The 24,321-nt window shown below is 40.3% G+C and overlaps 2 protein-coding genes and 1 pseudogene across 2 annotated transcripts; all 3 read left to right on the forward strand.

Annotated features, from left to right (window-relative positions):
- Positions 1 to 1,651: 1,651 nt before the first annotated feature.
- Positions 1,652 to 8,459, forward strand: PCDHB14 (protocadherin beta 14). Its single transcript, XM_017959979.3, has one exon. The coding sequence runs from the start codon at positions 5,625 to 5,627 to the stop codon at positions 8,019 to 8,021; it is 2,397 nt and encodes a 798-aa protein (XP_017815468.1). The 5' UTR covers positions 1,652 to 5,624; the 3' UTR covers positions 8,022 to 8,459.
- A 4,112-nt stretch (positions 8,460 to 12,571) lies between these two features.
- On the forward strand, positions 12,572 to 19,677 carry LOC101023868 (protocadherin beta-18). The gene has a single exon (XM_017959980.3). The coding sequence runs from the start codon at positions 15,570 to 15,572 to the stop codon at positions 17,934 to 17,936; it is 2,367 nt and encodes a 788-aa protein (XP_017815469.1). The 5' UTR covers positions 12,572 to 15,569; the 3' UTR covers positions 17,937 to 19,677.
- A 99-nt stretch (positions 19,678 to 19,776) lies between these two features.
- LOC101024214 lies at positions 19,777 to 23,605 on the forward strand (annotated as a pseudogene).
- Positions 23,606 to 24,321: the final 716 nt, after the last annotated feature.

Consider the following 24,321-nt stretch of genomic DNA (forward strand, 5'->3'; position numbering starts at 1 on the left):
GTCTCAAAAAAAAAAAAAAACCACTCTACCCTTTAAGGATCTGACACACTGTGCAAGAAAAAGACTTCAAGGTTGGAGGAGGAGATTTTCCATGACTTTTATCAACAAATCTAAAGTCTATGTTGTAGGAGAAAAATGTAGGATAACAAAATGAGTAAAAGTATAGAGGCAAAAAAAGTGTGTGTATGAAAGAGACAGAGCAAGCATGGGAAAGAGGAAATTCATGGGGATGAGTAAAATGACTACTTTCAGTGCCACAGACTAGACTCAATTGCTTCTCTTATTTTATTTTTTGAGACAGGGTCCTGTTCTGTCACGCACACTGGAGTGCAGCAGTGCGATCTCCACTCACTGCAACCTCCACCTCCCGGGCTCAAGCAATCCTCCCACCTCAGCCTCCCTAGTACCCAGGACTATAGGCGCAGGCCACCACACCCACTAATTTTTGTATTTTTAGTGGAGACAAGGTTTCATCATATTGCCCAGACTGGTCTCCAACTCCTAAGCTCAAGCAATCTGCCTGCCTCAGCCTCCCAAAATGCTGTGATTGCAGGTGTGAGCACCTGGCCTCAACTGCTTCTTGAAAATATTTTAAAATTTTATCTTAACATTGTAGAGGGACTGGGTATTAGTCAGTTGATAATGCCAAGGAGAGTAATCTCTTTTTATGGCATATCTAAGACAACCTAGTGTTTATACTTCTTGCTAAGATTTCACTACCAGTTCTGTTGAACTGTGTCGACTGAGTAATTATTCTTTTCTTTTTTCTGTTTTCTTTCTTTGTTTATTTTTTAGAGACAGGGTCTCAGTCACCTAGGCTGGAGTGCAGGGGTGCAATCATGGCTCACTGAATCCTTGAGCTACTGGGCTCAAGCAATCCTCCTGCTGCAGCCTCCCAAGTAGCTGGGACCACAGGCACATGCCACCACCCCCAGATTTTTAAAAAGATTTTTGTAGAGATGGGTTCTCATTATGTTGCCCAGGCTGGTCTTGAACTCCTGGCCTCCAAAGGTGGGATTTATTCTAGCAGCTTCCCTGTGATCTTCTCACATCTACTGGTGGAGGGGGAAAGAATAGTTCGAACAGCTCAGACAGAAAATCTAGCAGGTGCAACAGTGGAGAAAAGGGCCAAGTACTTGTCCTATTACTTCCAGTTTTTCTAGATAGATGAGCAGCAGGACTCCTCTCTTTATAAAAAGAACTATGAGTTTCCTGGCTCTAATGAAGAGTGACCAGGCATTCAGGAACTTAAATGCCAAGATACATATAACCAACGAATTCTCCTAGAATGTATTGCTAAAAAAGAATCTTGCTCTTATAGTTCAAAGACCTCATTTATAGTTATACTTAAAACAGTGCATAGGAATCAAGCTGTATCAGCCAATTTTATATGAAAGAACTATAGGTTGTAAGTAACTTAGAACATAATTTTATATCTAGAGGGGGTTAAAGGACACAGAAAATAGAGACACAAGAGATGGTCCAGCCTTACAGAATGGAGTCTCTTGAAAACACTTACACACACACACAAAAAAACAAATAACAGGGTTTTTTTTGTTTTTGTTTTGTTTTGGGTTTTTTGTTTGTTTTATTTTTGGTTTTTTTTTTTTTAAAGCTGAAAGCAAAAGTATGGGGAAAAGGGGAGAGGATATTTTGATTCATGTAAAACACATTGTTCTCTTTATCTTTCTATTTCAAGTTCTGCCAACACTCCTGGGCCCACTGATTAATCTAACAACTTGACCTCTCAGTCCCTAAGTCTTTACCTCTACTCCTGTTATTCAGTCATTAACGCCTTGGCTACATATTGTACTTTTCCCCACCAAGAAACTGTCATATGATATAATAATTTCAGCTATCTCCCTGTGAGAGCACAATTGTCTATGCCTATAACCTTCTCATTCTGCTGTTCCTATCATGTCTTGTCTTTAACCTTATCAGGAGCTCCATTCCATGATGCTGATACTACCTATCAAATGCTCCTGTTTTAATTTCCTTCCTAACCAGTCGATTTCCTGGCTTACCGTTCACAGTTACTCTCATGCCCATATTCTCAATTCCCTTGTTCAATTTTCCTTCACTCAAACCACCTGATGAAACTCCAGCCCAGATGAATATAGTCCTCCTCCTCTCTTACACATGGGGTGCTGCACTCTATAAGACCAAACTTACAAAATTAGCAATACCGCTGCCACTATAAATGTATAATATTCAAACCTAATTGGGCTTCTGAGACCAAAAACTCCTTTTATAATTTTTCTAACGAGCTTTATTTTCTATTCTCCACAACAACTATTTTAAACCTACTTATCTTACTTTAAACTTCTTACCCTACCACTTGCATACCCTGTTTTATCAGATGAACTTGCCTAATACCTTATTGAGAAAATAGAATCCATCAGCTAGAAATTCATTTTCCTGTCCCCTACTCCACAGCTTTAACAGCATCTGTATCTATATTTTTCACCTGCTGAGGTCCCTCCCACTGGTCTAAATCCAATCCCTTCACACATTGCCTGGATCCCATCTTTAACAACTTTTCTGGGGGACCTGCATTATCCCTTCTGTATCTTAATTTTCTTCTTCCCTACTGAACATTACACATTGGCATTTTAAGTATATTCAAGTTTCTCTAGTCTTTAAAATATCCTCTGAGTGAATTCTTCTCCAGATACCAATGTATTTCTTATTCCTTTTACAACCTTTTCATTCTTTACAAATTTCTTGAGAGCCTGGCTGCAGTAAGCCAGTGAGCCTGGGTGACAAATAGAGACCCTGTCTCAAAAAAAAATTGTCGAAAGAGTGGTCTACTTCATTTTTGCTTCCTCATCCCTCTCACTTTGCACCAAAGTACAATCTAATTTTCATCACAACCATTCTACTGAAACTGCTGTTGCAAAGGTTATCAAAGATTTCCATATAAGTTAAGTAAGATTATACTGTGGAACCAACGTGATGCAATGAAACAGTGGCTTGTAAACATGTCACTCTTTTTCACATGACAGTACCAATGTAAAAATTATTAGGTAGGTAAGGCAGCTTTGATCCTCACAGTCCTTGTGAAATGAAATTTTCTTTCAAGTAATTTCTTCAACATTCCCTATGGCAATACAATCTGCATGGGTGTAGCTGGGTCACTGCCACATCTGGGTCACTGCCACATCTGGGTTCTAGCTCGCTTGGAAGAAAGAGGCATATTCAGATGACTTTTGTTCTATAACTGGAAGAGGCAGACAGAAATTCTCACAATCCATCTGTGAGAACTTAATTCACTTGGCCACACTCAAATACAGGGGAGGCTGGGATGCACAATCTACCTTCGTGGCCACATACCTGGGTACAGTTCTATTACTATAGAAGCAAGGGAAAACAGATTTTGTCAGACATCTATCAGAATCCTCCACAATGACCATCTTTTTAAGTCCAATGGATAATTGTCATGCTTATTTTTCTTGACTTTTCTGAAGCATTTGCAGCTATCGATCTTCCTCGTCTCCTTAAAATGTTATTTGCTTTTGATTTCATGATTTTGAACTCTGAGCCTTCTTTATCTTTTCAGATATGCTTCTTGCCCTGTCTCCTCTAAATGAAGATGTTTCTTAGACTTCTGTGCCAAGCCTCTTCTATACTTATTTGACACACTTCTGCTTGGTTATCCTAGAGCATTCATGGTTTCAATCACCATATATATATACACACATATATACTGATGAATCCCAAAGTTCATATCGTCAGCCCAGGTTTATTTCCTATGCTTTGGTTATAGGCAAACACACACACACACACACACCACAAACACACAAACACACATCCTACAGGCGCTTACCTCAATATCAGCATGTTCAAAACTGACACTTCATCTTTTTGCACCCCAATCATGTTTTTTTAGCATTCCCTGTCCTAGCAAATGACACCACTAGTCATCGAGTTTCCCAGTCCGGAGGTGTGATATCATCTCTGAGTCTTTCCCCTTTTTCTCCCCATGCAACCTATCAACCAACAGTTGAAAATATTTCATCTCCTCATACCTTTCTACTCATCCCTCTTCTCTCTATCCGCACTGGCATTATCCTCTTCCAGACTATCATCATCTCTTATCTGATCTCCTTGATTCTCCAGTCATTCCCCCTGAAATTAATTCTCCATACTTCAGCCAAACTGATTTTTTAAATGCAGATGTGATCATGTTAATCAGACATTTAAAACCCATCTTTGTACTTGAATTACATTTAGGATAAATGCAAGAACGCATGATATGACCTGTATAATGATTCACATTCTCACCCTGCTTTCAACCCTAATTTCATTATTAGACCCTCCCTTTCCACAGTTTTTAAAGTCCAAGGCATACTTCACTTCTCTGTGTTCCTCAAAATGCCCATCTGAAATATTCCTCCTTCTCCTGGCTAGTTCCTTCAGATCACAATGTATTATTCATTATGTCAGGAAAGCTTTCACTGATGTCCCAAGTCCTATTTAGATCTTAATTATTTTATTTTTGACAGATACTTAACCAGCACTTACAAACCACTTGGTAAATATTAATTCACTAGATGCCTATGATAATAATCATGGGAGGCAAATATTATTATTACCCCATTTTACAGGTGAGGAAACAAAGATATCTATAACTTGCCCAAGCTTATAGTGAGTCACATTACCAGGATTCTAATATTGATGATTTGGTTCCAGATCCCATATTCCTAAGCACTAAAGTATGCAGCCCATAGGTACAAGAGGCCCTTTCTAGATATTTCTATATTACTTTTTATAAATGCATACATTATGACATACTTCATTTACTTGTCTGCCAGTTTTTCTAGCTTGTGAGCTCCATAAGAGCAAGGATTATCTCTAGCTTATTTGTGCCATGTCCTTCTTTGTATTTTCAAAATATGAAAGTGAAAAAAGTAATGACATTACTAACTATGATTGACAACAAGTATTTACAAGAGTGAAGGAGAGAATATATTTGTAATTACTCAAGAAATGACTTAAATAAAAAATTATTTCTTCAGTTCAGAATATTTTAACAGATCCTTTAGTGTCAAGCATTCAAAACAGTGATAATGCAGTGTATAGACATTTTCTGGATTCAAATTCAAACAAACCATCAGCAAAGGACGTTTTGGAGAGAACTGGGGAAAACCAAATGCAGGATAAATTACATCGAGGAATTATTGCTCAAGTTGTTGATTGTGAATTATTGCAATTATCTTTTAGGATGCCTTATCTATTAGAAATACTTAGTGAAGTATTTAAAGGTAAAAAAAAAATGTTGTCTGGGATTTGTTTTGAATGTTCCGGATGTATTTATGATTTACTTTTTCAAAGAGGAAAACTTTTTAATGAAAAAAAAAAGAAAAAGAAAAAAAAGAAAAACATAGAGACACATGGTGGCGCTACAGGATAAGATGAAAACTGTACATAGGCTGGCACAGTGAGCTTCGCTATTCAGAACAGAAAGCATCCAACCCACTGAAAAGACAGGCATTAAAGGAGCTTTGCCTACAGAGCTGCTGGAGGATACACTGTCCAGGGGGTTCCTATTAAAAACCAGAGCTTCAGCTTCCAAAATTAGGGCTGAGCTTCAATTTTTCCACAAGAGGTTGCCTAAAGGAACCATGGAGATCAGAGGGTCACTCGATCTACGAAAAAGGCAAGTTCTAATATTCCTTGTTTTGCTGGGATTGTCTCGGGCAGATACTGAATCTGCACACTATTCTGTGGCAGAGGAAACAGAAATTGGCTCCTTTGTGGCTAATCTAGCGAGGGACCTAGGGCTGGGGGTGGAGGAGCTGTCTTCACGTGAAGCCCGGGTAGTGTCTGATGATAATAAAAAGTATTTGCACCTTGATTTGCTGACTGGGGATTTGCTCCTAAATGAGAAACTAGACCGAGATGAGCTGTGTGGCTCCACCGAGCCCTGTGTGCTGCATTTTCAGGTGGTTTTGGAAAACCCTTTACAGTTTTTTCGGGTTGAGCTGCATGTCAAAGACATAAATGATCACTCCCCTACATTCCTAGACAAGGAAATACTTATTAAAATATCAGAAGGTACCACTATTGGAACTACATTCCTAATGGAGAGTGCTCAAGATTTGGATGTCGGAAGCAACAGTCTCCAAAACTACACAATTAGCCCCAATTCTCACTTCTACATTAAAATTCCAGACAGTAGTGACAGAAAGATATACCCAGAGCTGGTCCTAGATAGATCTTTAGATTATGAACAGGAAGCTGAACTCAGATTAACACTCACAGCACTGGATGGTGGATCCCCGCCCAAGTCTGGGACAACTTTGGTTCTCATTAAGGTGTTGGACATCAATGATAATGCCCCTGAGTTTCCTCAGAGTCTCTATGAGGTGCAAGTCCCTGAGGATAGACCCATTGGCTCCTGGATTGTCACCATCTCAGCTAAGGATCTGGATGCAGGAAACTATGGGAAAATATCTTACACATTTTTCCATGCATCAGAAGATATTCGTAAAACATTTGAAATTAATCCAATATCTGGGGAAGTTAATTTGAGATCACCCCTGGATTTTGAAGTGATACAGTCCTACACTATAAATATTCAGGCAACAGATGGTGGGGGTCTTTCAGGAAAATGCACCCTTCTAGTTAAAGTTATGGATATAAACGACAATCCACCAGAAGTGACCATATCGTCGATTACAAAGAGAATTCCAGAGAATGCCTCAGAGACTCTAGTAGCTCTTTTTAGTGTAGTAGACCAAGACTCTGGAGACAATGGGAGGATGATTTGCTCTATTGAAGATAACCTCCCTTTTTTCCTGAAACCGACCTTCAAGAACTTTTTCACTCTAGTTTCTGAAAAAGCACTGGACAGAGAGAGCCAAGCAGAGTACAACATCACGATCACCGTCACAGACTTGGGGACCCCCAGGCTGAAAACCGAGTACAACATAACCGTGCTGGTCTCCGACGTCAATGACAACGCTCCCACCTTCACCAGAACCTCCTACACCCTGTTCGTCCGCGAGAACAACAGCCCCGCCCTGCACATCGGCAGCGTCAGCGCCACAGACAGAGACTCAGGCACCAACGCCCAGGTCACCTACTCGCTGCTGCCGCCCCAGGACCCGCACCTGCCCCTCGCCTCCCTGGTCTCCATCAACACAGACAACGGCCACCTGTTCGCCCTCCGATCGCTGGACTACGAGGCCCTGCAGGAGTTCGAGTTCCGCGTGGGCGCCACAGACCGCGGCTCCCCAGAGCTGAGCAGCGAGGCGCTGGTGCGCGTGCTGGTGCTGGACGCCAACGACAACTCGCCCTTCGTGCTGTACCCGCTGCAGAACGGCTCCGCGCCCTGCACCGAGCTGGTGCCCCGGGCGGCCGAGCCAGGCTACCTGGTGACCAAGGTGGTGGCGGTGGACGGCGACTCGGGCCAGAACGCCTGGCTGTCGTACCAGCTGCTCAAGGCCACGGAGCCCGGGCTGTTCGGTGTGTGGGCGCACAATGGCGAGGTGCGCACCGCCAGGCTGCTGAGCGAACGTGAGGCGGCCAAGCATAGGCTGGTGGTGCTGGTCAAGGACAATGGCGAGCCTCCGCGCTCGGCCACCGCCACGCTGCACGTGCTCCTGGTGGACGGCTTCTCGCAGCCCTACCTGCCTCTCCCTGAGGCGGTCCCCGCCCAGGCCCAGGCCGACTCGCTCACCGTCTACCTGGTAGTGGCGTTGGCCTCAGTGTCGTCGCTCTTCCTCTTGTCGGTGCTCCTGTTCGTGGCGGTGCGGCTGTGCAGGAGGAGCAGGGCGGCCTCGGTGGGCCGCTGCTCGGTGCCCGAGGGCCCCTTTCCAGGACATCTGGTGGACGTGAGCGGCACCGGGACCCTGTCCCAGAGCTACCAGTACGAGGTGTGTCTGACAGGAGGTTCCGGGACAAATGAGTTCAAATTTCTGAAGCCGATTATCCCCAATTTTCAAGTTCATGACACTGGTAAGAATATGGGGGAAATTGAGAACTTTCGAAATAGCTTTGGATTTAACATTGAATAAAACAATTTAAAATAATTTATATATTTAAAATAATTTAGATTTAGTTATATCTAAAATAATTAGAATAACTAATTTTTAGTTATTCTTTGCAAGCTGATGGTACTTTTTGCATAATCTTTTGTGGATTTTTGGTTGTATTGTAGTTGCATGCATGATTATAGCTCTTGTTTTTCTCACAGTTTCTTTAAAAATCTTTATTAGTGGCTATAATGACATGGAAATGTAATCTGTGTTTTCTGGTTTTTCATTTATTTGGTCAAAATGTTATATTAATGGAGTTATTGCTATTTTTCCTGTGATAATGGTATTGTTATGTAAGACAATGTTCTCAATTATTTGGATATGCAAACTAAAGTATTAAGAGCTAATGTTATTATATATGTAACTTAAATCTAGACACCATCAAAACATAAAGTAAAAATAAAAAGTGTTGCTGAATCTGGGTCGAAAATATAGTGCATTTATCACACTATTCTCTCTGAAAATGTTCTTTAAAAAGGATAAAAAAGATGCTATCCCTCCATTTTCAGTTCTGGAGAACCTTATTAGTTTTTCAAATATTTACTTTATGATGAAACTTAAGTGGTCACATTGGAAATTATTAATTTCTTAAGTAATTTTTTCTGTAACTACTTTTGTTGATAATCCTGTTGTGGAGGAAGAGTCTTATAATGCTCTGGGCCTTGCTGTCACTCTTTAGTTTTCTTAATTTAATTTTATTTATTTATGTTTTTTGAGACAGAGTCTCATTCCATTGCCCTGGCTGGAATGCAGTGGCACTGTCATGGCTCACTGCAGCCTTGACTTCCTGGGTTCAGGTGATTCTCCTGCCTCAGACTCCTGAGTAGCTGGGACCAGTGGCACAGGCGACCATAGCCCAGCTAATTCTTTTGTAATTTTTTTGTACAGACGGAATATTGCCATGTTTTCCAGTCTGGTCTGGAACTCCTTGGCTTAAGCGATCTGCCCACCTTAGCTAGTCTTTTGTCTTTGTTTTTTGAGATAAAGTCTCACTTTGTTGCCCAGGCTAGAGTGTAGTGGCAGGACCTTGGCTCACTGCAGCCTTGACATCCTGGGCTCAAGAAATCCTCCTGCTTCAGCCTACTAAATAGCTCGAACTACAGGCACCCGCCATGACGCCCAGCTAAATTTTTGTATATGTGGTAGAGATGGAGTTTTGCCATGTGGCCCAGGCTAGTCTGGAACTCCTGAACTCAAGTGATCCACCTGCTTTGGCCTCCCAAAGTGCTAGGATTACAGGCATGAGCCATTACGCCCAGCCTAGTTTTCTCTAAATACACCCTGTTTACTAGCTTAAATCTTGTATTGTTTATTTCTAAAGCAGAAAATAATTTAGGGTCTTATCCTGGGTAAAATAGCCTTCCATCAGATGAGTACAAAGCAAGAACTTCGTAAGAAATTGAAATGAAGATTCAAACTGTTAAAGAAAACGATTTTAGTTTCACTTTCCTATTAATTATTGAGTAAATATAAAATATCGTTAATACCTGTGGCCTCTCTCAGATGCCTACAAAGAAGGAATGAGCAGGCATTTATGGTTTATAGATGCCTCATCATGTTACATATTATATCTCAACTCTAAAAGAAAGTTATATAGAAGATTATAGATAGAGATTTTGATAACTAGAAAGTAGTATGGATATAGGGCTAGTGTGCATATACATTTTGAAATTGCTCTTACAAGATTAAATACTATTACAGACTAGATGATGTAGTAAAATGGAATTTCACTTGCCATTGTGAAATAAGTCAAACAAATTCCAATTTCCTTAGATTTTTTTCCCTCTGTTTCATGCAATTTTCATTGATTTTATTTTTCATTGTAACAAGTAATTATTAGTTGTGTGGATTTCTTTAAATTGACATTTAAACAATAAAATCCTGAAAAGATGTTTGGGTCCCCTTTTTCCCTCAGAGTCATAAGAGGCAAAACTATGCTCCTGAAAGTCACTGCTAAAGTAAAAACTGAAGTAAGTAAAAACTAAAGAAAGAGAGAAGAAAGACTAGAATAAGAAAGTAGAAAAAAGTGAAATGGAAAGAGAAATAAAAGTAGTGTATTTTTATCCTCAGTATTATCAATTATAAATGAAAATTTATAATAGTATTGAAACTATAATGTTTCTAGAAATTAGGCTAACAAAGAAGTCATAAAACCTTTATGGAAAAGTGAATGATGTCAATAAAACATTAAATGAAATAATTAAATGTCTGAATTAATTGAGACAGATGCTAGTTCCTTGATAGAACAACTTAAGAAAGATCTATGCTTCCCAAAATAATTTATAAATTCAATGTAATTTCAGTGAAATCTATCATAAGTAGTTAAGGATCTAAAAATGGTTTCTAATATTAATATAGAATATCAAGTTGCATGAAGAGCTAGGATAATTTTTAAAAGGAAATATGAGGGAATGCCTTACATTATAGATATTAGTACATACTACAAATATGAAGTAGGTAAATCTATCTGAATGATTTAGGAACAGACTCATAGACTACCAGATAGAATAGAATCCAGGGTCAGATCCTTTTATGTAAGATAACTTGGTCACAATAGAGGAAGTATCATAATAACCGGCGTTGGTGGAGAAGAGAGATTATTTAGCAAATGTTATTGCGGATATTGGCTCACTATATGCAGAAACAAAATCCCTATCTCATGTCATATAAAAACAACCTTCATATGTATGTAATAGGTGAATTTGAAATATTTGAATTGGAAGAGACAAAATAAATCTAGGTAAAAAATATTCATATCATCTTAGTTTGGGTTTGGATTTCTTAACAAGGCTTTAAAGTACAAAAAAGAAAAATACAAACTGATGAATATTACTGCCTCAAAATTAAATGATAGCACAGACAAACTAAAAGATGACAGTGAGAAGCCACCTGCAGTATTTTAACTGACAAGATTAATATTTACATTATTCAAATAACTCTTGCAAATCAACAACAACAAAGCCAGAGAGACAATAGGATTTTTCAAGACAAAGGAAAAGGAAATTCAAAAAAAGGGAAAACAGAAAGTCTGAAAATAGCTTTAAATGAAGTTCAACCCTTTTAGTTGGTGAAACATACACTAAAATTAGTAAAGATGAGAGATTTGGGTAATATCAAGTGGAATAATAGGAAATCACATGTACAGCCTATTTAGAGACCTTTCTAATAGTATTTAGTAAAATTTAATATATATATGTACTCCACAATTCAGCAATTTTATTGGCGTGTGTAAGCCAGAAAACTCTTACAGAGCTTTACAAAATGATGTATATAAGAATATTCATCTTGGGAAAATGAAGAATAGGACTCCACTTGCATATCTATCAGTAAAGCAATTGATAAAATGTGTAATATGTTAGTGAAGGCTTATTATGCAGTGATCAAAAGGAGTTAGCTAGACATGTAATCACATGAATAAATCTCAAATGTTTTAAAAGAAAAAAGAGACAAAGATTTACAGTACAGTGATATACACAATATCTTATATTTATAGAAATATGCAAATATATTAATACACATTATGAAGGGAGAGAAGAGAGAATATAGGAAAGCTATTTATGTATATATAGAGGAACAAGGGGTATAGAAAGAAGTGAGAATGAATACCAATGTAAATGGCAGTTGTCTTTTCCAAGAGATTGTTTAAATTCATTATGTCATTGTAGAATTGATTTAGTATTGATCAGCTGAAGTTGTTTAAAAATACTTATTATTTCTGTTGCCTTCCAAAATAATCAGTTGCCCATAGAACATGGAAGCTAAGAGTTTACTTGTAATTTTTAGTTGCAACAATATCCCTGAGACTTCACGTTTTTAACAAGGATGATAAAAATTATGTAGCACAATGATTTCACTGAAAACAATTAGCTATTAAGACATTAATACATTGTCAGGTTAGAGTTAATGTTAAAAGGAAACCCAGGGAGATAAACAAGTCCAAAATCTACTTTTTCCTAGGGAATCCTGGAAAACTTGAACCTCTGTTAATAAGCATGGACCCCTAAGAGCCAAACCCTTGGAGTGAGAGTAAACTGGAAATGCATGAGCCCTTGTGGGGAATTTCAGCCTTGAACTTGATTTTTAGCCTTTAACTTGATTTTTAGCCTTAAACTTGATTTAAGGTGATCATTGACAGGCAGTGGTCCAGGAACTGATAGAATCAAATGCAGATCTTTAATGAAATCTGACTTCTTATAGTGAATGTGAATGTGACTTCTTACAGTTTTGAATGTTTGAATGTTTATTCACTCTAAGCCTCAAATCATTCGTACAACTAGTTTTTTATGTTCTTAACATAAACAGTCGAAGATAAGTGCATACACAAGGGAACATGACACTATGAGTGACAGCCAGCAGAGAAAAGGAACATAAAAATAAACTTGTAAGCATTTCAAATATTGTAATTATCAGACACAGTCTATAATATGCTAGGTAATTTAATTGAAATAAAAGTTAAATTTGAAGGTGTACAAGGAAAAATACTATAAAATTTGACAGATAAGAAAACAAATAGAACTCCTAGAAATGAAAAACTATAATGATCAAAATTTTAAACCAACTAGAAAATTTAATAGAAAATTAGATACAGCTAAACAAATAATTACTGAAGAGAAAGATAGACAAGGATATAATTTATCCAATATGTAGGTCATAAAGTTGATAAGATGAAAAATACAGAAGAAAATATTAGAAACAGAGGACAAAGTAAAAAAGCTTAACATATATTTAACCAGAACCCAAGGAGATAAGAGAAAAATTGTATCAGAAGCAATAGTTAAAGAAATAATAATTTGAATTCTTCAAAATTGATGAAAACATCAATAAGCAGATTTAAGAGACCTAAATAAACCTAACAGGATAAATTTTAAAAGATATTCATATCTAGAAACATTATATTGAAAGCTCAGAAAACCAAAGAAAGAGAGAAATCTTTTTTTCAAAAGCCATGGGAAGAGGACATTGAACCCTCAAACACACGACAGACTGTCAGCTATGCTCCATGTTTCTCAACAGTAGCAATGGAAAATAATAGAAAGGTATCTTTAGTGTACTGAAGGAAGTTAGCAAACCTTTCTACCTAAATGATCTTTGCATGTAAGAGCCATTAAATGAGAGCATGAAATCAACTTGGTATCAGTTTAATTTTAAATTATTCCAGATGATAAGAAAGAAGTAGTGTAAAGGCATTTCATCTCTTAAATGTGACTTCTTTTAATTTTCTTCTTTGCCCATCCCTTGCAACAATTCTGAGTCCAAGAGTTTGACCTACCTCTGTTTCTAGCCTTCTTCATCGCTAATGACACTCACTTCTACTCTAACCTAGTCACCTATAATCATGGCCTCTCTCTGGAGATGGTAGTCTCTGAAAACTACGTCATGTCTGAAGTCACAAATTCAAATATACTTCTTTTAATCTGCAACGTATTATCTTTCTTGAAGAGATTTAATCACCATTTATGCCAATAAATCCCAAATGTGACTCTATAGCCCAAATGTCTTTCCTCAACTACATTTATGTAATAGAAGCTAATTTATATAACTATCTATATGGATGCTCAAACTCAACAGTTTTAAGTTAAAATTGTTCCCTTCCTCAAAACTAAATATACCTTCTCCAGTTCCATATCTGTTCCTCTTTCTTCTGCTCTTTCTGTGTTTATTAGTTAATAGAACCAACAGTCACTCAGTTGCCTAAGCCTGAAAACAAAGTACATTTACCTTCATGCCTTTCTAACCCACTCCTTCTATGTTTATCACCATATACCCTATTGTTTTATCATTCTAATACAACCCCTTCACTGCATTTCTAGTTGAAGCCAATGTTTCCTCTTACTTGTATTATTGCAACCATTTGTAATCAATCTCTCACCTTTAATCTTATTCTTCTCTAATTTATTCTCAACTCTGAAACAGGATAATGTTTTTAAAAAGTAGAAACATAATCATGTCACTTTTCTGTTTTAATTATAATCCCTTTAATAACCCTACATTTCTACTGATGTAAAGTCCAAATTCCTTGACATAGTTACAAAATATTTTCTTATCTTTTCAATTTCAACTCTTACCATTTCTCTCCTCTTACTCTATGCCTTAGCCATATTGATTTTATTTTATTTCTTCCAAATATTTCTCTTTATTTGGATTTGCACAATCTTGTTTTTAGTTTTCCTGAAAAATTTTACCCCATACCCAATTTTTGTTTAAAGTACTCCTACTAATTTTTAATGTATCACTTTAGAATATACTTTCTCCAGAAAAATTTGTCTTGTATTTCCAAATTCTGGTTAGATAACCATCATCTATGCCCTTGTAGTAGCATGAACTTTCTTTATCATGACATTCATTGTGTTCTATTTAAAATATATGGTCATTTTTCTGTCTCCCTCTTGCCTGGCAGAAACTATGTCTGTTTATCATTCTATCCCTAACACTTATGACCATTCCTTGCACAAAGTGTATTCTCAATAACTATCTGCTAAACTAATTAATTAATAGATAGATAGACATACTTAGAATTGTGCCTATGGAAAGCCTGGGTCTGCAAATGATGAAATTCAGTTTCACAACTAAACTGAGGTCTAATTTGTTCACATTTAAAAAAATGTTTAACTGGACTTGCTCTTACATTAAAAACCAGAAATGTTTTACTTTACTCACTACTTTTGAGCATTTATTTTCTACTCCTGCCAGCTAAGTATCCCTAAATAAACGGTACCATTTATGCAGCTCAAAATGTCCAACCTTTCCAAAGCAACTGTTTTCGTATACCAGGTTCATTTTCAAGTAGATGATCTCATTCCTCTTTTCTGAGTAGTTGTGGAGACAGCTAAGACCTCTAATTCTCATTTCCAATTTTCCTAAAAATATCTTGCCTACTAAGTCAATTACATGTGAGAGTATTCTTCACTATCTTTAGTTGTTTAATATATTGTCTTCACAGAGAGATCATAACTCGTTTGAGGCAGGGGCTACATCTTAAATATGCTTCTTACATCTATATCACAGCTGTAGCAGATTCTGGCTGATGATGGAAAGGTAATAGCATCACATATCCTAAATATGCTTCTTACATCTATATCACAGCTGTAGCAGATTGTGGCTGATGATGGAAAGGTAATAGCATCACATATCACAAAAATGCAACTCGGAAAATAGGCATATAGGAGGAGAATATAATTTAAATTTATTGACAAACACTCAAGAAAAACTAATATTTTGTCTGAAACATATTGGAATTTATCTAAAACCCGAAAGTCTGCAGAGTCGCATGGTGGCGCTGCAGGATAAGATGGTGAATTTTTGTAACAGCAGATGCTCTGGTTTCCCTTAACCATGGGAACTGAAAGCGCTGGGAAACCAGGAGAAAAGAGGCTTTCAAAAGGTAGGGCACCATCAACACCTTCGCGACAGGATTACGAGTTTCTAGATTCCCAAAGGTCCAGGCTGACAGGTGAGAGGAGCAACTTTAACAGCTGCTAGAAACTGAGTTGAAACGTTTTCGCCAGAAAGACGTTTGGCTAAGAAGCCATGGAGCCGGGAAAGGGAAGAGCTCAGCGGACAAGGCAAGTGCTGCTTTTCTTTGTTTTCCTGGGAGGGTCTTTGGTGTGTTCTGAGACCTGGAGCTATTCCACAGCAGAGGAAATGGAGGTCGGCACATTTATAGCCAACGTGGTGAAAGACATGGGTTTGGATGTGGAAGACCTGGTTGCACGGGGCGCCAGAGTCATCTTTGACGACTATAAACCTTATTTGCGATTGGATCCACAAAATGGCGACTTGCTCTTAAACGAGCAGCTGGACCGGGAGGCACTTTGTGATCTCACAGAGCCTTGTATATTGCATTTCCAGGTGTTATTTGAAAATCCGTTGCAATTTTTTCGGGCTGAGCTTTTGGTCAAAGACATAAATGATCACACTCCCACGTTCCTAAATAATCATATACTTCTAAAAGTCTCCGAAGGTACTACTCTAGGAACTGTATTCCAAATAGATAGTGCTCAGGACTTGGATGTGGGAAAGAATGGTGTTCAAAACTATACAATAAGTCCCAATCCCTATTTCCACCTTAAATTACGACACAGTGATGAGGGCAGAAAATATCCAGAGTTGGTAGTGGACCAATCCCTGGATCGAGAAAAGGAGTCTGAGCTTAGTTTAACGCTAACAGCCGTGGATGGCGGGTCTCCGCCCAGGTCTGGGACTACACTGATTAACGTTGTGGTCCTGGACATCAATGACAATGCCCCTGAATTTGAGAAGCCAGTCTATGAAGTTCATGTACCTGAGAGCAGCCCTCTGGACTCCTTGATCATCAAAGTGTCTGCTACAGATTTAGATGCAGGAATAAATGGAGAACTGTCTTATTCATTTTCCCATGTCTCCAGAGATGTACGGAAAACATTTGAAATCCATCCAATTTCTGGCGAAGTCTATTTAAAAGCACCTCTAGATTTCGAGATTATTCAATCTTACATCATAAACATTCAGGCCATTGACAGTGGGAGCCTTTCTGGAAAATCAAACATTTTAGTTCGGGTTGTAGATGTGAATGACAACCCGCCAGAAATAGCCATGACATCTCTTACCAGCCCCATACCAGAAAACTCTTCACCTGAGATGGTGGTCGCTGTCTTCAGCATACGAGACCAAGACTCTGGAGACAATGGGAGAATGGTTTGCTCAATTCAGGACAACCTCCCCTTTGTCTTGAAGCCTACCTTCAAGAATTTTTACTCTCTGGTAACAGAGCACCCACTGGACAGAGAGATCAGAAATGAATATAACATTACCATCACCGTGACCGACTTGGGGACACCCAGGCTGAAAACCGAGCACAACATAACCGTGCTGGTCTCCGACGTCAATGACAACGCCCCCGCCTTCACCCAAACCTCCTACACTCTGTTCGTCCGCGAGAACAACAGCCCCGCCCTGCACATCGGCAGCGTCAGCGCCACAGACAGAGACTCAGGCACCAACTCCCAGGTCACCTACTCGCTGCTACCGTCCCAGGACCCTCACCTGCCCCTCCCCTCCCTGGTCTCCATCAACGCAGACAGTGGCCACCTGTTCGCCCTCAGGTCGCTGGACTACGAGGCCCTGCAGGAGTTCGAGTTCCGCGTGGGCGCCACAGACCGCGGCTCCCCGGCGCTGAGCAGCGAGGCGCTGGTGCGCGTGCTGGTGCTGGACGCCAACGACAACTCGCCCTTCGTGCTGTACCCGCTGCAGAACGGCTCCGCTCCCTGCACCGAGCTGGTGCCCCGGGCGGCCGAGTCGGGCTACCTGGTGACCAAGGTGGTGGCAGTGGACGGCGACTCGGGTCAGAACGCCTGGCTGTCGTACCAGCTGCTCAAGGCCACGGAGCCCGGGCTGTTCGGTGTGTGGGCGCACAATGGCGAGGTGCGCACCGCCAGGCTGCTGAGCGAGCGCGACGCGGTCAAGCACAGGCTGGTGGTGCTGGTCAAGGACAATGGGGAGCCTCCGCGCTCGGCCACCGCCACGCTGCACGTGCTCCTGGTGGACGGCTTCTCCCAGCCCTACCTGCCTCTCCCAGAGGCGGCTCCGGCCCAGGCCCAGGCCGACTCGCTCACCATCTACCTGGTGGTGGCGTTGGCCTCGGTGTCGTCGCTGTTCCTCTTGTCGGTGCTCCTGTTCGTGGCGGTGCGGCTGTGCAGGAGGAGCAGGGCGGCCTCGGTGGGCCGCTGCTCGGTGCCCGAGGGCCCCTTTCCAGGACATCTGGTGGACGTGAGCGGCACCGGGACCCTATCCCAGAGCTACCAGTACGAGGTGTGTCTGACAGGAGGCTCCGGGACAAATGAATTCAAGTTCCTGAAGCCGATAATTCCCAATCTGCTGCCCCGGGACAGCGAAATGGAGAAAGCCCCACCTTTCTGAATGGCATGGAATTCAATTAGGGATCTGATTATGATGCAGAACTTTTAGAATGAGTCTATTTCTTTGAAATCTTTTTGTTATTTAGAGTTTTTCATTTTGGGTAACTGCATTTTATTCAAGAGTTTTCAGAAGTTACAAGAATTTAAGACTATTTTTTGTTGTTTTAATCGTGAAAAAATTGAAAGCTGGAATTTACTTAGTCATTGTTTTGAAATACAACCTCAAATAATATGTTCACATACACATTATTTTCCCTTCAAGTTTAATTGCACACTGGGCTCATTCCTATTTTCTGAGTGTTCTGACTGTGGATCCTCTAACCAAAGCAGTTTTTATATGATTGAGAATATTATTATAGAGGTAAATGCATGATATTAACAAAAACATAATTGCTTGTTATCTGATTAGGTTGGTTTCTAAGATGTTATCTAATTTAGGTTTCTTTTTTTAAAACCTATAATCTTTTCATTCTACTTTTCTGGCAAACATTGCAGATAATTTTTCCTGTACTGAGGGTTTTTTTTTTTTTTCGTAATTATGTGTGAACCATATATATGCTAGTAGATGTTGTTTCATTTAAATATATTCAAAACCTTGTTTGGATTAAGATGTATATATCCAGCTCATGCTCCTTTCTTGTCTGAGAACTTCTCTATACTACCCAAGAGAGGCGATCACTAGTGTGATGCTTATTCCATTGCAGGCCTTCTTTTCTTACACCTCCCCCCACCATATATTTTTTTAAGGAGTGGGGTCTTGCCATGTCACATGGGCTAGTCTTGAACTCCTGGGCTCTAGTAATCCTACCACATCAGCTTCCCAAAGTGTTGAGATTATAGGCAAGAGCCCTGATCACTTTTTATTGGTCCCGTGATAGATTCCTAATTTAAGCTGGAATAGCTACATTCTCCAAACCCCTAAATTTGTGATTGAGATATAGTTCATCTACTTTTTCCTCTTGAATAAATGTTGAACGTGTGCTGGGGTAGCCATGTTTATAAGTTTCTAGATAGAGAGAAAAAGAGGGAGAGAAAATGGAAGGAAAGTAAAAGTGAAAAGGAATAAGAGTGGAGAAGGCAGAAGCCTAGAAAACAGTAGAGACTAAAATAGCTACTTAGTTCTAGACCTGTCCACCTAAGTTCTGTTCCTCCTAAGTCCCCAATGTCTAATTGCCCTTGGGTTCTACAGTAAGACTCCATTGCTAATAGTAAAATTCCTTTGTTTAACCTATCTTGAAGTGGGATTTCTTGAAATCAGAAGAGACTTGAAAGGTTTGTACAACCTTGAGTACTCAATTAGACTATCTACCTTGAAACCCTGGTCTTTTATTGCATGCTTCTAATGTTAACTTAATGAATGAAATACAGGATGTACAAGTCTAGAGATAACAAATATATACTAGAGGCTTATGTAACAAAATTTAAATTTGTAAATAATTTATGAGGTCTTTCAACAGAAAAATGCTACAAAGGGCTTTATGAAATGTCTTATTAACTTAACTTTCCCTCCATTATTTTATATGCCCCAGGATTACTTTTAAATAATACTTTTAGTTTAAATAATAATAATAACACTAAAATTGTTAAGTTTTAGGTTTCTGTACCTTTTCTCAGGATCATCATACCTTCCTTAGCAGACTCTTTCTTTTAAAAATTGCTTGTTAAGCTCAGTGTGAACAAAATTATTTTTGTCATGTAATGTAAAATCTTCTTGCTCCATAAAAATCCCAATTTATAGCTAATATGGATTGACTCATGATTTCAGTTATAGTAATAAACAGTTAATTAATATACCCTATTGCTAGAAAACCTCATGAAAAAATTTAAGTTTCTGCCAAGCCTAGGAGCTAAGATCTTAGAAAGGAGAAACTTTAACCAAGAGAAGAAAGATGGGAATGAAAAACTAACTTTGATCCATTAGGTTACTGACATAGGTACAAGCTTCTATCCCATTAATATTAAAAAAATGCATAGACATTCAGGATGCATTTTCTTGGACACATAATAGTGAATTTGGATCCATGACCAATATATTTCTATAAGGAAAATTGTCCATCAGATTTTGACTGTGACTGGCATGTTCTCATATTTTGAAAGTTTAATCAAATTTGTTTGTATAGAAGAAAACATTCTAAAGTAGAATGTTGATTTGAGCTATTTATACCTTAAGAGAAACCAATATAAACCACAATTCTTACACTTGGCTCATCCTTAGTTTTCTCAGTTAGCTAGGTAATTAGAATACCAGAACACATAATAGTGTCTATTATTTAAACATTGTGAGTAGAACATTGGTTAAAGTTGGCAGAGTTGGGAAGACCCCCAAGTCTCCTCCCCGAAAATGTTTTCTCTTTCCTTAGAAGTAAGAATTTCAGTTCCATGCTAGGGTTTCAGGATTCCAGTGAATCCACAAGAGATATATGATTGCTTACTAAAAATGAGTTGAGATCTTCTCCAGTTGGGAATATGCTTAACCTGCTATTTCAGGTGAACTTAACATATTTTCTTCTGCATTTTACTTTTTACTTTAACTTCAGCCTTTATATCCATGATCTTAGCTGTCTCCCTCTTAAAGGTTTCAGTGACTCTCAGCTTCAACATGTGTGTATCTCATTATTAACAATAGATGGTGATGCTCTTTACAAATTATTTTAGATACTGTAACAATTCAACATAGCAAGCTCAAAGTCCTTAGACAATATTCACAAATAAGTTATCCACAACTCCTTAAGCTACCTATTGAGTTTGCATAATAAACCAGCTTTAGCTAGTATATCACTTAAGTTCATACCCCTGAAGTGTTAGAATGAATCTCTTCATCTACTGTGCTAGCAGTCATTAGACCCATCAAAGAGAAGAGGCTTTCTTAACAGAAAATTGCGTTGTGGCAAGGATTGATTCCCAGAGCAGACTGCCTACTGACCCAACATAGGCATCCAGACCCTGAATGCTGTTGGTGTTGGAGAAATGGAGGCTGAAAAGGAGCATTTTCCTAGAATAAGGCAAGTGCTGCTTCTCTTTGTTATGCTGTCTCAGCCTTGCGCGGACGGAATGTTTATACTGTAGCAAAAGAAACAGAAAGCGGTTCTTTTGTGGCCAATGTAGCAAAGGACCTAGGGCTAGAAGTAAGAGAAATATCCCGGCGGAGGGCTCGGGTCATTTTTAACAGTAACAAAAAAATATTTTCAGCTGAACCTTCAGACTGGAGACCTGCAAGTAAATGACAAACTGAATGAGGAAGAATTGTGTGACCTCACTGAGCCTTGTGTGCTGCAATTCCAAGTGTTACTGGAAGAACCTTTGGAGGTATATAGGTTTAAACTTTTGGTCAGTGACATAAATGACAATTCCCCTGTATTCCCAGAAGTAGAAATTATTTTGAAAATCATGGAAAATACTCCTCCAGGAACTGTGTTTCCTCTGAAAAACACACAAGATTTGGATGTGGGCATCAATAACACTCAAAACTACACTATCAACCCCAACTCCCATGTCCACGTTCTCACCCAAAATGGCAGTGAAGGCAGAAAATACCCGGAGCTGGTTCTAGACAAAGCCCTGGATCCGGAGGAGCAGGCTGAGTTCGGGTTAACTCTCATGGCAGTAAATGGCGAGGCTTCTCCCAGAACTGGAACTGCTCTGGTCCTTGTTGAAACCTTGGACATCAATGGCAATGCGCTTGAGTGTGTGCTGTCACTCTATCAGGTGCAGATATCAGAAAACAGCCCCCTGGAATCCCTTGTTGCCACTGTTTCCGCTAGAGATTTAGACATGGGAATTAATGGTGAAATATTCTACTCACTTTTTATGGTGATGAAGAGATTTCTAAGACATTTGCACTTAATGAACGAACGGGAGAAATTAAAATGATCAGAAAATTAGATTTTGAAAAAATTGTGTCATATGAGGTGGATATTAAAGCCTGTGATGGGGCAGGTCTTTATGGAAAATGCGCCATCATAATACAGGTGGTAGATATCAACGATAACGCTCCAGAACTGACCATGGCTTCATTTACAAGCCCCATCCGAGAAAATTCTCCCAAGATGTGGTAGCTCTTTTCAGCATTCCAGACCGAGATTCTGGGGAAAATGGAAGAATAGTTTGCGCAATTCAAAATGATGTTCCGGGCCGGGCGCGGTGGCTCAAGCCTGTAATCCCAGCACTTTGGGAGGCCGAGGTGGGCGGATCACGAGGTCAGGAGATCGAGACCATCCTGGCTGACACGGTGAAACCCCGTCTCTACTAAAAAAATACAAAAAACTAGCCGGGCGAGGTGGCGGGCGCCTGTAGTCCCAGCTACTTGGGAGACTGAGGCAGGAGAATGGTGTGGACCCGGGAGACGGAGCTTGCAGTGAGCCGAGATCCGGCCACTGCACTCCAGCCTGGGTGACAGAGCCAGACTCCATCTCAAAAAAAAAAAAAAAAAAAAATGATGTTCCGTTCATGCTGAAACCTTCCTTTGAGAATTTCTACTGGCTGTTAACAGAAGGACTACTGGACAGAGAGTTTAGAGCCGAGTACAACTCACCATCACAGCCTTGGACTAGGGAACGCCTAGGCTGAAAACCGAGTACAACATAACTGTGCTGGTCTCCTACGTCAATGACAACGCTCCCGCCTTCACCCAAACCTCCTACATCCTGTTCGTCAGCGAGAACAACAGCCCCGCCCTGCACATTGGCAGCGTCACCGCCACAGGCACCAACACCCAGGTCACACACTCGCTGCTGCCGCCACCGAACCCGCACCTGCCCCTCGCCTCCCTAGTCTCCATCAACACAGAAAACGGCCACCTGTTTGCCCTCCGGTCGCTGGACTACGAGTCTCTGCAGGGGTTCGAGTTCCGCGTAGGCGCCACAGACCGCGGCTTCCTGGCGCTGAGCAGCGAGGCGCTGGTGCAGGTGCTGGTGCTGGACGCCAACGACAACTTGCCCTTCGTGCTGTACCCTTCGTGCTGGTGCCCCGGGCGGCCGAGCCGGGCTACCTGGTGACCAAGGTGGTGGCAGTGGACGGCGACTCGGGCCAGAACGCCTGGCTATCGTACCAGCTACTCAAGGCCACGGAGCCCGGGCTATTCGATGTGTGGGCGCACAATGGCAAGGTGCACACCGCCAGGCTGCTGAGCGAGAGCGACGTGGCCAAACACAGGCTGGTGGTCCTGGTCAAGGACAAGGGCGAGCCTCTGTGCTCGGCCACCGCCACGCTGCACGTGCTCCTGGTGGATGACTTCTCCCAGTCCTACCTGGCGCTCCCAGAGGCGGCCCCAGCCCAGGCCCAGGGCGACTTGCTCACCGTCCAGCTGGTGATGGCGTTGGCCTTGGTGTGGTCGTTCTTCCTCTCTCAGTGCTCCTGTTCGTGGCGGTGCGGCAGTGTAGGAGGAGCAGGGTGGCCTCGGTGGGTCGCTGCTCGGTGCCCGAGGACCCCTTTCCAGGCATCTGGTGGACATGAGCCGCACCAGGACCCTATCCCAGAGGTACCAGTATGAAGTTTGTCTGACTGGAAGCTCCCCGACAAATGAGTTCAAATTCCTGAAGTCTGTTATCCCTAAGCATCCGGGCGCTCTGAATGACGGTAGGATAAGTCCAACTTTGTAAATGGTTTTGGATTCAATTAAGAATCTGTATATTTTTCAGAGCATTAAGGATAAAGGTTAGTTCTTTATCAATATATTAAGTCTCTGTTACGTTTTTTGTTCTATATAGATTTTCTAAGATTTTGCTGCTTTCATTTTCCTAGTTAAGATTAGACATTTTCTTTGATTATTTGTTCATACTTAGTCTCCTTTTATCATGTCCATTTTGATGAATACAACTTTCAAGTTTACTCACTAATGAAAAGTCAGATTTGTTCAATTTATCAACTTTTCAAAATCACAGGGTGTTGATTTGAAGATTCCAGCCCCATTCTGTTTCATTAAAGAAAGCTTTTCTAAACTTTTGATGCTTAGAAGACAAGAATGATGATATAGTGATTATTAGTACATACTCTGTTTAATCTGTCTTATGCTTACCTGTCTTGAATTTTTAAATGGAGAAGTGTCTGCAAAAATTGGTTTTATTTCACAATGGCATGATGTGGGAAAGACTACATTTTTTCCCAAACTTAAAGACTTTTCTGCTCTTTTAATAACCTCTATTATATAACATATATAAGCATTAGTATTATTATTATTGAGACAGAGTTTCACTCTTGTCGCCCAGGCTGGAGTGCAATGGCGCAATCTCGCTCACTGCAACCTCGCTTCCCCGGTTCAAGTGATTCTCCTGCCTCAGCCTCCCAAGTAGCTGGGATTACAAGCCCCTTGTTTTAGTAGAGATGGGGTTTCACCATGTTGGCCAAACTCAAAGTGGCTCCTGGAGTTTGGCTGGTCTCAAACTCCTGAC

The sequence above is a fragment of the Papio anubis genome, chromosome 5 (genome assembly GCF_008728515.1).
Source record: "Papio anubis isolate 15944 chromosome 5, Panubis1.0, whole genome shotgun sequence".
In the NCBI taxonomy this organism is placed as follows: Eukaryota; Metazoa; Chordata; class Mammalia; order Primates; family Cercopithecidae; genus Papio; species Papio anubis.